This window comes from Bufo gargarizans, chromosome 4 (genome assembly GCF_014858855.1).
Source record: "Bufo gargarizans isolate SCDJY-AF-19 chromosome 4, ASM1485885v1, whole genome shotgun sequence".
NCBI classification, from domain to species: domain Eukaryota; kingdom Metazoa; phylum Chordata; class Amphibia; order Anura; family Bufonidae; genus Bufo; species Bufo gargarizans.
Genome location: NC_058083.1, coordinates 358,591,767 through 358,609,004, shown reverse-complemented (window position 1 = coordinate 358,609,004; position 17,238 = coordinate 358,591,767). Strand labels below are relative to the sequence as shown.

Sequence of the window (17,238 nt, the reverse complement as noted above, 5' to 3'; positions counted from 1 at the left end):
ATAGGCCTAACTAACTGGGACAATGTGGATAAACTGTCACGAGGCTGTCAAGAGCCACGTCTGACTCCGTTGTACCCGGGGTCAGGAAGTCGCAGCGGATGGCTGCGCGCTCTATGTCTAAAGATCACGCTGTTTCTTAATGATAGTTTTCTGTGTTTGCCTTACTATCCTTTTTGTCTCACTCAGGGATCCGTAGCTTCTCCTCCTCAGCTGTTTCTTGTCTGTCACTCCCAATCTCCTTATATTCTCCTCTCTCACTTCTCTGGTTGCCAGATATAGAGCTTCCTGCCTGGACTTCTATACTGACCCACTTGAGCTGTGAATTTATGGTTGTTGTTCCAGAGTGTTACCCTCCGGATCCCTGTTGGGCATTTTGTTGTCTTCTGTTGTCGCCCACCTGGGATTATATGTTGTCTGTATTGTCTGTCCTCCCCTTGGTGTTTTCCTTTAGAGTTAGTGGTGCGGACTAGTGTTCCCACCACCCTATTCACTATCTAGGGCTCATCTTAGGGAAAACCAGGGTTTTAGGCACACGATCGGCGTACGGGTGAGGAACCCGTCTAGGGACGTCAGGGCAGTCAGGTGCCAGCCTCAAGGTGAGATAGGGGTCACCACCTTTCCCTCTCCCTTCGACAGAGCCTTCCCTTTTCCCTCCCTTTGTGTCACGTATGTGATAGGCACGCCGGTTGTGATATAAACAGAACTGTAAAGAATGCAATAAATGACAAAAAGAAAGCATTTAAATCACTAAAACAGCGGGTAGCGAGGAAGCACTGAAAAACTATAAGGAATAAAATAGAATATGTAAAAATCTAATAAAAGCAAACAAACTAGAGACCAAGAGATAAATTGCCAAAGAGAGCAAAACTAACCCTAATATGTTCTACAATTATATAAATGGTAAAAAGTATAAATCTGAAGGTGTCGGCCCTCTACAGAGTAATGAGGGGGGAGTTGCAGAGAGAGAAATAATGTTATGTAACTGACTGACATTAGCGATGGGCTAATGTCAGCAGTACATACCAGTATGCTTTATAACTCTCTGCCTGCCGCCGTTCTCTTAAAATAAAGACTGAAAAATATGCTAATGAGTCTCTAGGTGCTATTAAGGCGTTGCTTCAGCACCTAGAGACTCGGTCTACGCACCCTTTGGCACGACCAGATCCAGTCGATTGACTTTCGAGTTCTCCTCAGTGTCCCGTAAATCCCGCCCCTGTGCCGTCCAGTTTATCATTCGGCACAGGCGGAGTGAGTGAAGGATGCGCTTCTGCTGCCGGCTTCCTTCCTTCGTCACAGGTGCAGTGAGGTAGCCAGTAGCAGGAGCGCGCCCTTTACTCACTGTGCCTGTGCCGAATACTAAACGGGATTTACGGGACGATGAGAACTCGGACATCAATCAACTGGACCTGGGCGTGCCAAACGTAGACCGAGCCTCTAGGTGCTGAAGCAATGCCCTAATAGCACCTAGAGGCTCATTAGCATATTTTAAAATTCTTTATTTTAGGAGAACGGCGGCAGGCAGGGAGTTATAAAGCATACTGTTATGTACTGCTGACATTAGCACATCGCTAATGTCAGTCAGCTACATAATGTTATTTCTCATGACAGAAATCCTTTAAAAATATTAAAATAGACAAATTGCCAGGATTAGATGGCATACACCCCTGCATCATAAGAGAATTAAGTAAGACTCTTATTTCTGATATTTAAGGACTCTATACTGACAGGGAGTGTTCCACAGAATTGGCGCATAGCAAATGTGGTGCCAATATTCAAAAAAGGTCCAAAAACAGAGCCCAGAGACTATAGGCCAGTAAGTTTAACATCTGTCGTGGGTAAACAATTTGAAGGTCTTCTAAGAGATGCTATCTGAGTACCTCAATGAAAATAAGCAAATAACGCCATATCAGCATTGGCTTCATGAGGGATCGGTCATGTCAAACTAATTTAATCAGTTTCTATGAGGAGGTAAGTTCTAGACTTGAGAGCAGCGAATTAATGGATGTCGTATATCTGGACTTTTCCAAAGCATTTGACATTGTACCGCATAAAAGGTTAGTGTATAAAATGAGAATGTTTGGACTGGGAGAAAATGTCTGTATGTGGGTAAGTAACTGGCTCGGTAACAGAAAACAGAGGGTGGTTATTAATTGCATACACTCAGATTGGGCCACTGTCACTAGTGGGGTACCACAGGGGTCAGTATTGGGCCATATTCTCTTCAATATATTTATTAATGATCTTGTAGAAGGCTTGCACAGTAAAATATCAACTTTTGCAGTTGACACTAAACTGTAAAATAATTAACACGGAAGAGAACAGTATACTGTTACAGATAGATCTGGATAGATTAGAGGCTTGTTAACTACCTCAGGACCGCCGTACGCAGGATTGCGTCCTGCCGGCGGTCCTGCCCTTCTGGGTGGACGCATATACGCGTCCTCCCGCGAGAGCCGAGATTTCCTGTGAACGGAAGGTAAGCGAGTGGATCTCCAGCCTGCCAGCGGCGATCGCTCGCTGGCAGGCTGGAGATCCGAAATTTTTAACCCCTAACAGGTATAATAGACGCTGTTTTCATAACAGCGTCTAATATACCTCCTACCTGGTCCTCTGGTGGTCCCTTTTGTTAGGATCGACCACCAGAGGACTCAGGTAGGTCAGTACAGTAGCACCAAATACCACACTACACTACACCCCCCCCCCGTCACTTATTAACCCCTTATAAACCCCTGATCACCCATGATCACCCCATATAAACTCCATGATCACCCCCCTGTCATTGATCACCGCCCTGTCATTGATCACCCCCCTGTCAGGCTCCGTTCAGACGTCCGTATGATTTTTACGGATCCACGGATACATGGATCGGATCCGCAAAAAGCATACGGACGTCTGAATGGAGCCTTACAGGGGGGTGATCAATGACAGGCGGGTGATCACCCATATACACTCCCTGATCACCCCCTGTCATTGATCACCCCCCTGTCATTGATCACCCCCCTGTAAGGCTCCATTCAGTCGTCCGCATGATTTTTACGGATACATGGATACATGGATCGGATCCGCAAAACACATGCGGACGTCTGAATGGAGCCTTACAGGGGGTGATCAATGACAGGCGGGTGATCACCCATATACACTCCCTGATCACCCCCCTGTCATTGATAACCCCCCTGTAAGGCTCCATTCAGACGTCCGCATGATTTTTACGGATCCATGGATACATGGATCGGATCCACAAAACACATGCGGACGTCTGAATGGAGCCTTACAGGGGGGTGATCATTGACAGGGGGGTGATCACCCTGATCACCCCCTGTCATTGATAACCCCCCTGTAAGGCTCCATTCAGACGTCCGCATGTGTTTTGTGGATCCGATCCATGTATCCATGGATCCGTAAAAATCATGCGGACATCTGAATGGAGCCTTACAGGGGGGTGATCAATGACAGGCGGGTGATCACCCATATACACTCCCTGATCACCCCCTGTCATTGATCACCCCCCCTGTAAGGCTCCATTCAGATGTCCGCATGATTTTTACGGATCCATTGATACATGGATCGGATCCACAAAACACATGCGGACGTCTGAATGGAGCCTTACAGGGGGGTGATCATTGACAGGGGGGTGATCACCCTGATCACCCCCTGTCATTGATAACCCCCCTGTAAGGCTCCATTCAGACGTCCGCATGCGTTTTGTGGATCCGATCCATGTATCCATGGATCCGTAAAAAATCATGCGGATGTCTGAATGGAGCCTTACAGGGGGGGTGATCAGTGACAGGGGGGTGATCACCCTGATCACCCCCTGTCATTGATAACCCCCCTGTAAGGCTCCATTCAGACGTCCGCATGCGTTTTGTGGATCCGATCCATGTATCCATGGATCCGTAAAAAATCATGCGGATGTCTGAATGGAGCCTTACAGGGGGGGTGATCAGTGACAGGGGGGTGATCAGGGAGTCTATATGGGTGATCACCCCCCTGTCATTGATCACCCCCCTGTCATTGATCACCCCTCTGTCATTGATCACCCCCCCCCTGGAAAGGCTCCATTCAGACATTTTTTTTGGCACAAGTTAGCGGAAATTTTTTGTTTGTTTTTGTTTTTTCTTACAAAGTCTCATATTCTACTAACTTGTGTCAAAAAATAAAATCTCACATGGACGCACCATAACCCTCACGGAATCCAAATGAGTAAACATTTTTAGACATTTATATTCCAGACTTCTTCTCACGCTTTAGGGCCCCTAAAAAGCCAGGGCAGTATAAATACCCCACATGTGACCCCATTTCGGAAAGAAGACACCCCAAGGTATTCCGTGAGGGGCATATTGAGTCCATGAAAGATTGAAATTTTTGTCCTAAGTTAGCGGAAAGTGAGACTTTGTGAGAAAAAAACAAAAAAAAATCAATATCCGCTAACTTATGCAAAAAAAAAAAAATTCTAGGAACTCGCCATGCCCCTCATTGAATACCTTGGGGTGTCTTCTTTCCAAAGTGGGGTCACATGTGGGGTATTTATACTGCCCTGGCTTTTTAGGGGCCCGAAAGTGTGAGAAGAAGTCTGGGATCCAAATGTCTAAAAATGCCCTCCTAAAAGGAATTTGGGCCGCTTTGCGCATCTAGGCTGCAAAAAAGTGTCACACATGTGGTATCGCCGTACTCAGGAGAAGTTGGGGAATGTGTTTTGGGGTGTCATTTTACATATACCCATGCTGGGTGAGAAAAATATCTTGGTCAAATGCCAACTTTGTATAAAAAAATGGGAAAAGTTGTCTTTTGCCAAGATATTTCTCTCACCCAGCATGGGTATATGTAAAATGACCCCCCAAAACACATTGCCCAACTTCTCCTGAGTACGGCGATACCACATGTGTGACACTTTTTTGCAGCCAAGGTGGGCAAAGGGGCACCTTTCGGATTTCGCAGGCCATTTTTTACACATTTTGATTGCAAGGTACTTCTTACACATTTGGGCCCCTAAATTGCCAGGGCAGTATAACTACGCCACAAGTGACCCCATTTTGGAAAGAAGACACCCCAAGGTATTCCGTGAGGGGCACGGCGAGTTCCTAGAATTTTTTATTTTTTGTCACAAGTTAGTGGAAAATGATGATTATTTTTTTTTCTCTTTTTTCCTTACAAAGTCTCATATTCCACTAACTTGCGACAAAAAATAAAAAATTCTAGGAACTCACCATGCCCCTCACGGAATACCTTGGGGTGTCTTCTTTCCAAAATGGGGTCACTTGTGGGGTAGTTATACTGCCCTGGCAATTTAGGGGCCCAAATGTGTGAGAAGAACTTTGCAATCAAAATGTGTAAAAAATGCCCTGCAAAATCCGAAAGGTGCACTTTGGAATATATGCCCCTTTGCCCACCTTGGCAGCAAAAAAGTGTGACACATCTGGTATCGCCGTACTCAGGAGAAGTTGGGCAATGTGTTTTGGGGTGTCATTTTACATATACCCATGCTGGGTGAGAAAAATATCTTGGTCAAATGCCAACTTTGTATAAAAAAATGGGAAAAGTTGTCTTTTGCCAAGATATTTCTCTCACCCAGCATGGGTATATGTAAAATGACACCCCAAAACACATTCCCCAACTTCTCCTGAGTACGGCGATACCAGATGTGTGACACTTTTTTGATGCCAAGGTGGGCAAAGGGGCACATATTCCAAAGTGCACCTTTCGGATTTCACCGGTCATTTTTTACAGATTTTGATTGCAAAGTACTTCTCACACATTTGGGCCCCTAAATTGCCAGGGCAGTATAACTACGCCACAAGTGACCCCATTTTGGAAAGAAGACACCCCAAGGTATTCCGTGAGGGGCATGGCGAGTTCCTAGAATTTTTTATTTTTTGTCGCAAGTTAGTGGAATATGAGGGGCATGGCGAGTTCCTAGAATTTTTTATTTTTTGTCGCAAGTTAGTGGAATATGAGACTTTGTAAGGAAAAAAGAGAAAAAAAAAAATCATAATTTTCCGCTAACTTGTGACAAAAAATAAAAAATTCTAGGAACTCACCATGCCCCTCACGGAATACCTTGGGGTGTCTTCTTTCCAAAATGGGGTCACTTGTGGCGTAGTTATACTGCCCTGGCAATTTAGGGGCCCAAATGTGTGAGAAGTACCTTGCAATCAAAATGTGTAAAAAATGGCCTGCAAAATCTGAAAGGTGCACTTTGGAATATGTGCCCCTTTGCCCACCTTGGCAGCAAAAAAGTGTGACACATCTGGTATCGCCGTACTCAGGAGAAGTTGGGCAATGTGTTTTGGGGTGTCATTTTACATATACCCATGCTGGGTGAGAGAAATATCTTGGCAAAAGACAACTTTTCCCATTTTTTTATACAAAGTTGGCATTTGACCAAGATATTTTTCTCATCCAGCATGGGTATATGTAAAATGACACCCCAAAACACATTCCCCAACTTCTCCTGAGTACGGCGATACCAGATGGGTCACACTTTTTTGCTGCCAAGGTGGGCAAAGGGGCACATATTCCAAAGTGCACCTTTTGGATTTCACCGGTCATTTTTTACACATTTTGATTGCAAAGTTCTTCTCACACATTTGGGCCCCTAAATTGCCAGGGCAGTATAACTACCCCACAAGTGACCCCATTTTGGAAAGAAGACACCCCAAGGTATTCTGTGAGGGGCATGGTGAGTTCCTAGAATTTTTTATTTTTTGTCGCAAGTTAGTGGAATATGAGACTTTGTAAGAAAAAATAAAAAAAATAAAATCATCATCATTTTCCGCTAACTTGTGACAAAAAATAAAAAGTTCTATGAACTCACTATGCCCATCAGCGAATACCTTAGGGTGTCTACTTTCCGAAATGGGGTCATTTGTGGGGGTTTTCTACTGTTTGGGCATTGTAGAACCTCAGGAATCATGACAGGTGCTCAGAAAGTCAGAGCTGTTTCAAAAAGCGGAAATTCACATTTTTGTACCATAGTTTGTAAATGCTATAACTTTTACCCAAACCATTATTTTTTTTGCCCAAACATTTTTTTTTTATCGAAGACATGTAGAACAATAAATTTGGCGAAAAATTTATATATGGATGTCGTTTTTTTTGCAAAATTTTACAGCTGAAAGTGAAAAATTTCATTTTTTTGCAAAAAAATCGTTACATTTTGATTAATAACAAAAAATGTCAGCAGCAATAAAATACCACCAAATGAAAGCTCCATTAGTGAGAAGAAAAGGAGGGAAAATTCATTTGGGTGGTAAGTTGCATGACCGAGCGATAAACGGTGAAAGGAGTGTAGTGCCGAAGTGTAAAAAGTGCTCTGGTCATGAAGGGGGTTTCACCTAGCGGGGCTGAAGTGGTTAAGAGAAGTGGCAGATGAGGTTTAACACTGACAAATGTAAGGTCATGCACAGGAATAATGCAAGTCACCAGTACATACTAAATACTAAAAGACTGGGTGTGACAAACTCCCCTCTTTTGAGGTTGCCACGCGTGCTTGGAGAGGACTACTTGCCAGCCTCTTACCATGTGATTACGGTCCCATGTTGTATGTACCTGTTTTATGCAATAACGGCATAGTTATATAAGTTCATGTATTTTGCTGTCTTTTGCTACCATGTGGCTAATGGAGTCTGGCCTCTGTTCTTGCGAATAAGTAGATCACTTCTCAATTGTCTCCAGGACAAAAGCCTGTAGAACCGGTTTTGGACAGAAAAGCCATGAGTACAGCCAGGCCCAAGAGACTTGTACTAACTTTTGAATTCCTGGTCTAATTCGTGCCATGATGTGTTAAATGTCTATGTGTATTGTAAAGGGTGGGACATTGTATATTTGAGTAAGTGATGTCTGTCCTATTGTCTCCCCATGTGTATTGGTGATTTCCCTTTGTCCTGAGAATTTATAGAATTACACCTCGGTTGTCTCCAGGACAGAGGACATTGTGTATTGTCCTGCCTGGGATAGGTATGTTATCCATTGTACCATAATTATATCACAGGCAGACGGGAGGATGTTATGTGGGTTGTAACCTTTGTGTTATGGGTTAATGTATATTTGTTGTGGGTGTCTTTCTTGCATGGGAGCAGGAGATAAAAGTAATTGTATTTTTGAATGTGGTGCCTTCCAGTAAAGTATTTCTAGCATTCAGCTTGGGCTCATGTATAGACTTATTTAGCGATACCAGCGATAATAGCGATTTATTGCTCTGTGGATTACTTGGCGGTGCTATTTCAAGGGAAGAATGGAATACTAGACGGTGACACGGATGATACCGTCACACTGGGTAACACTGACATGGAAAAGGACTTTTAGTCAAAAGAACAATCTAAACTGTAGAAACCAGTGTCAAGCAGTTGCTGCCAAGGCAAATAAGATAATGTATTGCATTAAAAGGGGCATAGATGCCCGTGATGAGAACATAGTCCTACCACTTTTACGAATCACTAGTCACACCACACATGGAGTACTGTGTACAGTTCTGGGCTTCTGTGAACAAGGCAGATATAGCAGAACTGGAGACGGTTCAGAAGAGGGCAACTAAAGTAATAACTGGAATGGAGGGATTACAGTACCCTTAAAGATGATCAAAATTAGGGTTATTCACTTTAGAAAAAAGACGACTGAGGGGAGATCTAATTACTATGTATAAATATATCAGAGGTCAGTACATAGATCTCTCCCATCATCTATTTATCCCCAGGACTGTGACCGTGACAAGGGTACATCCTCTGCATCTGGAGGAAAGATGGTTTGTACACAAACATAGAAGAGGATTCTTTACGGTAAGAGCAGTGAGGCTATGGAACTCTCTGCCTGAGGAGGTGATGATGGTGAGTTCACTAAAAGAGTTCAAGAGGGGCCTGGATGTATTTCTGGAGTGTAATAATATTGCAGGTTATAGCTACTAGAGATGGGTCATTGATCCAGGGAGTTTTTCAGATTGCCTGATTGGAGTCTGGCTTTTCTTCCCCCTTAAGTGGGGAAAATTGGCTTCTACCTCACAGGGTTCTTTGTTTAACTTCCTCTGGATCAACTTGCAGGATAACAGGCCGAACTGGATGGACAGATATCTTTTTTCGGCCTTTTAAACTATGTCACTACGGTATGTTACAAAACAGCTATTTTTGTTACCTTGCCTTACAACAAGTGTAATATAGAGCAACCAAAAATCATATGTACCCTAAAATAGTACCAACTAAACTGGCACCTTATACCGTAGTTTCCAAAATCAAATTTTTTGGGGAGTTTCTACTCTAGGGGTGCATCAGGAGGTCTTCAAATGTGACATGGCAACTTAAAATTATCCCAGTGAAATGTGCCCTTCAAAAACCATATGGCGTTCCTTTCCTTCTGCACCCTGCTGTGTGCCCGTACAGCAGTTTACGACCACATATGGGGTGTTTCTGTAAACTAAAGAATCGAGGCAATAAATATTGTTTGGCTGTTAACCCTTGCTTTGCTAATGGAAAAAATTTTATTAAAATGGAATATCTGCCAAAAAAGTGAAATTCTGAAATTTCATCTACATTTTCCTTTAATTCTTGTGGAACACCTAAAGGGTTAACAACTTTTGTAAAATCAGTTTTAAATACCTTGAGGGGTGTAGTTTCTAAAATGGGGCCATTTATGGGAGGTTTCTATTATGTAAGCCTCACAAAGTGACTTCAGACCTAAACTGGTCTTTAAAAAGTGTGTTTTGGAAATTTCCAGAAACATTTTCCTTTTCATATTTCCTTTAAACGTCTAAGCCTTCTAGCGTCCCCAAAAAAAATATTTCATTTTATAAAATTATCCAAACATGAAGTAGACATATGGGAAATGTAAACTAATAACTATTTTAGGAGGTATCACTATCTGTTTTAAAAGCAGAGAAATATAAATTTTTTAAAATTTTCTAAATTTTGGGTAAATTTGGTATTTTTTAATAAATAAAAATGAAATATTCTGACTCAAATTTATTACTGTCATGAATTACAATATGTGAGGGGAAACCAGTCTCAGAATGGCATGGATAAGTAAAAGCATTTTAAAGTTACCATCAGATAAAGTGACATGTGAGATTTGCAAAAAATGGCCTTGTCCTTAAGGTGACAAATGGCAGGGTCCTGAAGAGGCTAAACTGTAGGTACACAGCTGAAACCTGACCACAGGTTTTGGCACTTCTGTGCTGGGCCATGTGCAGTTTTTAATTAACATTGCATACCTGTCTGCTTTGAAACCAGCAACACACGGAGGCAGCAATTGGTTCAGTCGGTCCTGGCCATCAGAGAGGCCAGCACTTTTTTCTGGTGTGCAAGCACATCCACCGCAGCTGGATTGCAGGGTGGTCGTAACCCCTGGATATGAACAGTGTAGTGTATAATGTGATGGAAAAACAATCAAGCCAGCAAAGGAGGCAATATAGACAATCACAATACATAGAAAGTTGCTTTGTATTAACGTTCTCTACATGATAAATGCAATTTGCTGAAGTGAGACAAAAATGTTAAGTCTAGTGTATTGTAAGGGTATTTTTTAAGTACTGATTGGTTCTGTCCCATTAATTCCGTTCCCTTTTATTATTACCATTCTGTGTAATGATGTGCCTTGTAATCTTAGAGACAGGCGTGCTGCACACTGGAGGAGGGGCTAACAGGTTTAAACTCTGTGAAACACATTCATTCAGGGCACTGCACTGAAGAATTCATTCTAGATAGGATGTAAGTATTGATTTCTCCTATTTCTCGTACACCGTGGGGTGTCGTCAATGTGCTACAACATGGCGACTAGAGTGCCACATGTCTATTTATATTTATAAATATATGTCTATTTATATTTATTCACTTAGCCTGCGTAAGCTTATTCATTCTAAAATCTTTTGAATTCACATTATTTTAAATCTAGTATAATTCAGTAATCCTTGAAAATGTTTGCTATATATGTGACTTGTGGTAAAAGCTAATTGAACATAAATAGAACAGCAGTTATTGGTATAGATTTCAAGATGTAGTTCTTATAATAGCTTTTTTTAAAAACATGACATGAAAAGATGACTTACACATTTATCTTCTGATCCACAAGCAATAAACCTCCCACAAGGACTCATAGCAATACCACATGATTGGCAGCGATTTAAATGACCTTCAAAGCAACGTACACACCTAATAAAAATTATAAATTAATAAAAATTAATAAAAACAAATGAAAGACAGCTTTCATACTTGTATTTCTGCTTATACACATTAACTCCTTGCTATTTTTTTTTTTTTAAGATGTGGCCTGCTGAGGGGCTGAATGGGAGAAATAGGCAGCAGGCACCTATTTACACAGAAGACACTCGCTGGCAGACTTACTGATTAGAGTTAGCAAGGATCACAGATGTTTAACTCATCACATGCCGTTGTCAATTGGACATCATTTGTTACTTTTTTTTTTTTTTCATTTGAAATTACAACCGTACTTTACTGCATTCAGTTACTGGGGTTATGATTAAGAACACACCTGTGTTCAAAACGCGTCAACATTTGCTTGAGTGGAGGACTATGTTTATGTGAGTCATTTGCTACAAGAAGAAATAAAGTGCAACAAAGTTTTATTGTGAGTGCTAGAACCTTTTATCTTCTTTTCCTTTTTGTGGGATTTGCCTGGTTTGTCCTCTGGGCTATGGAATGTGAGATGAGCTGTAAATTTCTATATGCAGTTACTGCATCACCAAACATGCATTCACAAGACAGATATAGAATTTGGCCAGTTTGACACCTAATTAAAACGAACCTGTAACCGGAATTTTGGGTACAGAGCTGAGGACATGGGTTGCTAGATGGCCACTAGCACATCCGCAATACCAAGTCCCCATAGCTCTCTGTGCTTTTATTATGTAAAAAAATAAGATTTGATACATGTGCAAATTAACATAAAAGAGTCATATCTTACTTGTGTGACCAGAGAAGAGTCATATTTTCAAGCTCTGGCTATTGCGGATGTGCTAGTGGCCTCAGCTCTATACCCAAAATCCAGGTGACAGGTTCCCTTTAAGCACTGGTGTTCTACATAGCAGAAATTATCTAAATTATTTAATTAATTGCAATTGGTTACATTCAAAAAGGTATTGGGAATGTATCGCAACTGCATCCTAATTGTGCAAATAATTACTGATTTGGCTAAATGCAGATATGGTCCAAGCTAAGGTTATCTGGTTCTGCAGCTCAGCCCAGTCATTTACTTAAAGGGAGTTTGTCAGCAGTTTTGACCAGGCTAAACTGTTGACAGCTCTAGGTAGGGGCTGCTGAGCGCGGTACAAACATAACTTTTGTTGAGCTTTCAGTATCAGTAGTGTGAATATGAGGTTTAATTCTGTGATGCTCTGTTCTTGCAAGTGCCCATGGTAGGCCTTCACTGTGAACTTCTATCTGCATGGAGCTGATTCATAGCCCATCCCATCTTTTGAGGGACAGATGCACTCATCTCCTGGTTAGATACAACAACTGTCACTCACAAGAGAGGATAGGGAATGTGAATCAGTTGAATGCACCTTCACAGTAAAGCTTTGCCTTGGGAATTTGCAAAAGCAGAATCTAGCAGAATACAACAATATATTCTCACTAATCCTGATGAGAAAAGCTACACAAAAGGTATATTTGTACTGTTCTTCCCAGCCCCTACCTAGTGCCTGCAGAATCCCTTTAAATGGATGTACCTATAAAACTGTCTGACCTGCTGCATGTGCCTGCATTGCTGAGAAAACTTCTATGGATATCAGCTTCTAGGAGCAATGGGGTGTTGCCGTTGGTTCTAGAGGTTCAGTTTTCTCTGCAACTGCCGCATTCTCTCCATTCTGATTGACTGGGATAGGTGTGATGACGTTTTTCACTGCCTGACTTTGTCAATCAATGTGCAGAGGGTGCGGCAGTTGCAGAGAGAGCAGAGCCTCTGGTAGTAACGGCAATGCCTCTGTTGCTCCTAAAGGCTTATTTGCATATATTAAAACATAGGGGGATATTTATCATTTGAGATAATTTCCATATGACTTTTAAGTCTGGTTTTGCATTGTGTGGTTGCACCAAACTTATTATATGGTGCACTATTTTCATGTATTTGGTGTAACTGCATTTTGTTGTATGACTGTCTTAAAAAATACAACAGAATGCTGTATGGCGTAAAATGTGACTTTTCTGAAATATTTCAAGTATCGCAGATAGTAAATGTAATAATCCAGGACTAAATCCAGTTTTCTGCCTTTAACATCCACCACATTGAAAAGCAGCGTGTCTCCTAAATGTCGCAAATAGTGATTGTGCAACATTTTTACACCAAAAAGCTTGCACTCGCATAAAGATCTGTATCCTGTGGCCCATTAGAAAGGCACATGATTGAATCTTTATAGAAGGTAATTACTGAATTTGTGAGTTATACAATCGCTTCTGGTCCTCAGCTGGGTCGCATGACAAACACTCTGACTCTCCAACTGACACAGTATCTTATGTACTCATTCCTATAAGACAGACATTGGGGCTCCCACATGCGCATAGCTGCTCCCTTCATTTTTATGGCTGTTCCAGAGATACAGACTGTACAACTAGCTTAGAGATTGGCAGTTCGAGTAATAGGTACCTTGTAATTATGTATATATTTCTGGAAATTGGTATCCTTTAAAAAATAACTTTTATTATTACTTATAATAAAATAAATGCCCTTAGGTATTGGTGCAAGAATGGAGAGATGGGGTGGGCGAGCACCCCACTCGTGGTGCGTGTACAATAGTAATAGGGAGGGTATGGGGAAAAGGGAGGAGGGGATGTTGGGTCTCAGCCCCTAATATTACCCTAATCAAAGGGCCCTTCTCCTGGTATACTGCAACCTCATATATTGCCCCTATGTGTGTCCCTATGCAGTGCTCCGACTGCCCAGCTTCGTCCTGAAGGGGTAGGGAAGGGGGGGGGGGAGATCCCTAGTGCTCAATCAAGTGCAGCACCCACAGATGGGCTCTCAGAGCCCTGGGAAACCACTGTGTACAGTAACACTGGGCCGGTGAGGACCTGTGTCCTGCAGGAGGAAGTGTTAGTGGGTGTCACAGCCGTGTATCACCCAACACCCATTGCTGAAGTATGCTGGAATAATTAACAGTCATTGGTGGCCTGTCGCGTTTCCCTGATGTATGGCAGTTCGTCAGGGGCCCACAAGGTTAATATCAGCATTAATATCAATGGCCGACCCACAGATAGGGGCAGGTCACTGGCGTTTCAAACAAATGTATTCAGCAGTGATTGGTTTACAGCAACTGATAGATGTATGATTCAAACTTCATAGACTCCCATTGTGTGGCAATATAGCATTATCATGACATTAGCCGCAGTCACAGATGGGGGTAGAAGGATATTACTTATCTCGTCAGGAGTCACCGGTCATACTGTTCCCACGATATGGACTGGTTATAGTTTCACGCCAGTCAGTGCGTTGAGTCCCGCGTGTGGCAGTATCGCAACGGGCGCCGGCGTCGCTGCACCATTTAAAGCCGTGCGCGTCACTGTAGCTTCACCTCTCCTCCCGATCAGCTGATCCACCACGTGACCACAACGTCATGGTCACGTGGGGCGTCATGTGATCGCGGGTCCTGCGAACGATACTAGGACCGGGAGAGACTGATGGGGAGGCTGTCACGATGGGGGGCGTGCTCAAAATGGTTCAGTCACACCCACCGGTCTCCTCTGCTTCGGTCTCAAGAGGATGTAAACCTAATTTCTACATATGAGACCTAGGTGGAGATGGTGTGTGGGAATGCCCTACAGGGATAGGGGTAGCCCACACTATAGATGAATGAAATTCCAGATTCATTCATAGATGTTCCAGAGATATCCGAGTACACTATCTCCAGAATTACCATAGAAATGAATGGAGTGTCCGCGTGCATGCCTGACCGGCTCTTCCATTAATTTCAGGAGGGGGGGGGAGTTATAGGGAGTACAGGGCCCCCATTCTTGTGAACAATGGAAGTCTATTGCCACCGCCATGCACTGTGGCAAAGTCTGGTGTCACTATGGGCATTCAATTTTCACCATCCATAAGGAACATATATATGATGCAGTGGGAAAAAAAGGTTTTTGTTGACTTTTGAGAATCCTTATGCCCCCTAAATAGTCTGGTATGGTTGTTACATTGATAAATTTGATAAATTATATTTATGTGGTCTGGAGATGTTGCAGGAATACTGGACTATATATAGCTATGGTAATGGTATGGTAATGTGAAATGTTCTTTTTATTGTACACATATCTTGCCTCGCTTCTTATCATCCAGTCCGGGTTTTCCTTGGATTTGTAAAGATATGAGAAACAGGAGTGTGATTGGCTCCTTCAGGCTATATATGTGTAATGTGTACTCTTGTACAGCATTTTATCATTAGTAAGGGTCTGTACGCAATTACCTGAAATGCGTAGATGCTGTTGTCTGTTTGCATAAATAAACTAAGCGGGTCATTTATTAACCTGAAATATGCTTATATTATATTGCACCGCAATCTGTGACTTTTCCCTGCTCAAGGCAATTCTACAAAAAAGTGGGCATGGCACGGGTAGTGAAGGGGCAGGCCGGCAGGCCCGTCTCATTCTTCATTTTCTACACCTGTTTCTACGCCTACGCTTCTACATAACTTCGGTTATCCACAGCCAGCGCAGGGTCTTTTTTTAAGACTGGTGTCTAAATAATAAACGACCCTTTAAGTGTTTTTGTAGAAGCTGGATTTCTCCATAATTTTGTCATTTTGGGGTGTGAATGACTTCTTCATCACTTTTTATTCAATTTATTGGGGGATGAATTTGTAATTTAGACTTTTTTTCTGTTTTGCCTTTTGCCATATGGGATAAATATTTTTATATTTAGTTCATGGTTTTTTAGATGTGGCGATGCCTATGATGTTTATTTTTTGGATTGTTTATTTATATTTTTATTCTAGGGGTGATTTAAATTTTTAAAACTTTTTTTTTTTTTATTTTTTTTTTAATTTTTTTTTTTTTTACTTTTTAAGTCACTCTAGGCAACTATAAGAAGCATTTATTAAATTGCTTCTGCAATAGGTTGCACTGAAGTGGTTAAGTAAGGCTACTTTTACATTAGCATTTTAAATTTCACTATTGAGATCCGATAATATCTTAATAGCGGAAGAAAACGCTTCACACCTCGTAGGCCCATAAAAGATGGTCAGTCAGGATAGGCAGTGATGCCTCCCTGAATACTGCTCAAGGAATACAACATGAGAGAAATATGGGGGTCAGTATGCTCAATAAAACTTGACTTTTAATAGCGTACAGGAGATAAAAACAGCCCCTACTGACATACAACGAGTAAGATGTGTGTGCCCTCAACCTACTATTTTTTCTTATTTGACGGTCGCATATACCACCAGCTCAGGGGAACTGCCATGGGCAGTTCCTGTGCCCCTTCGTATGCCAACTTGCTCCTGGGCTGGTGGGAGGAGTCTGTGGTGTTTGGGGAACCATCACCTTGGTTTATCGAACCCATCGCTCTCTGGTCACGCTACATCAACGATATTTTCTTGTTGTGGAGCGGGCCAGAGAGCGATTTTGATAGACTCATCTCAGAATATAATGTGAACAGCTTCAATTTAAGATTCACCTCTGTAATTGTTAAAGATCGCCTGCCTTTCCTGGATGTGGTTATCTGCAGAGACGACAAGGGTAGTCTGAGCACGTCTATCTATCGGAAGCCTACCTCCACTAACTCCCTCCTTAGGTGGGACAGCTGCCATCCTGTCCCTCTTAAGAGAGGGATCCCAACCGGACAGTACTTGAGATTAAAACGTAACTGCTCAGAACTCAGTGATTTCAAGCACCAGGCTAGAGACCTGAGGTCTAGGTTTCAGGAGAGGGGGTATCCAGACAGGACCCTCAGACTGGACTATGAGAAATCTAAAACACGTACCCGAACAGAGTTGCTCCACCCCACAACTAGCAGGGCGTGTGAATCTCAAGGTAATGTCCGGGTAATAGGTACTTTCGATGCTGCAGCTTCCCAAGTAAAGAAGATCCTGGCACGGCACTGGGATATCTTGCTGATGGACCCAAACCTGACTGAGGTTCTTAATCCCTCTGTTTCCCTCACCTTTAGGAGAGGGAATAACCTAAGGGATAGGCTGGTGCACAGCCATTTTGTGACTCCAGTGAAGCCACAGACGTGGCTGGATATACCTGACGGGATGCCACAGGTGTGGACACTGTAGCTTCTGTGGCTGCCTATCACAGGGTAAGACCTTCA

The 17,238-nt window shown here is 42.4% G+C and overlaps 1 protein-coding gene across 3 annotated transcripts in view; it reads right to left on the bottom strand.

Moving 5' to 3' along the window:
- WDR27 (WD repeat domain 27) overlaps nucleotides 1-17,238 on the bottom strand; it is a 679,631-nt gene that overhangs the window by 57,778 nt on the left and 604,615 nt on the right. For all 3 annotated transcript variants that reach the window (XM_044290035.1, XM_044290036.1, XM_044290037.1), the window contains one exon: nucleotides 11,030-11,132. In XM_044290035.1, the coding sequence (XP_044145970.1) occupies nucleotides 11,030-11,132 (103 nt within the window). The remainder of the gene's footprint in view (nucleotides 1-11,029; nucleotides 11,133-17,238) is intronic.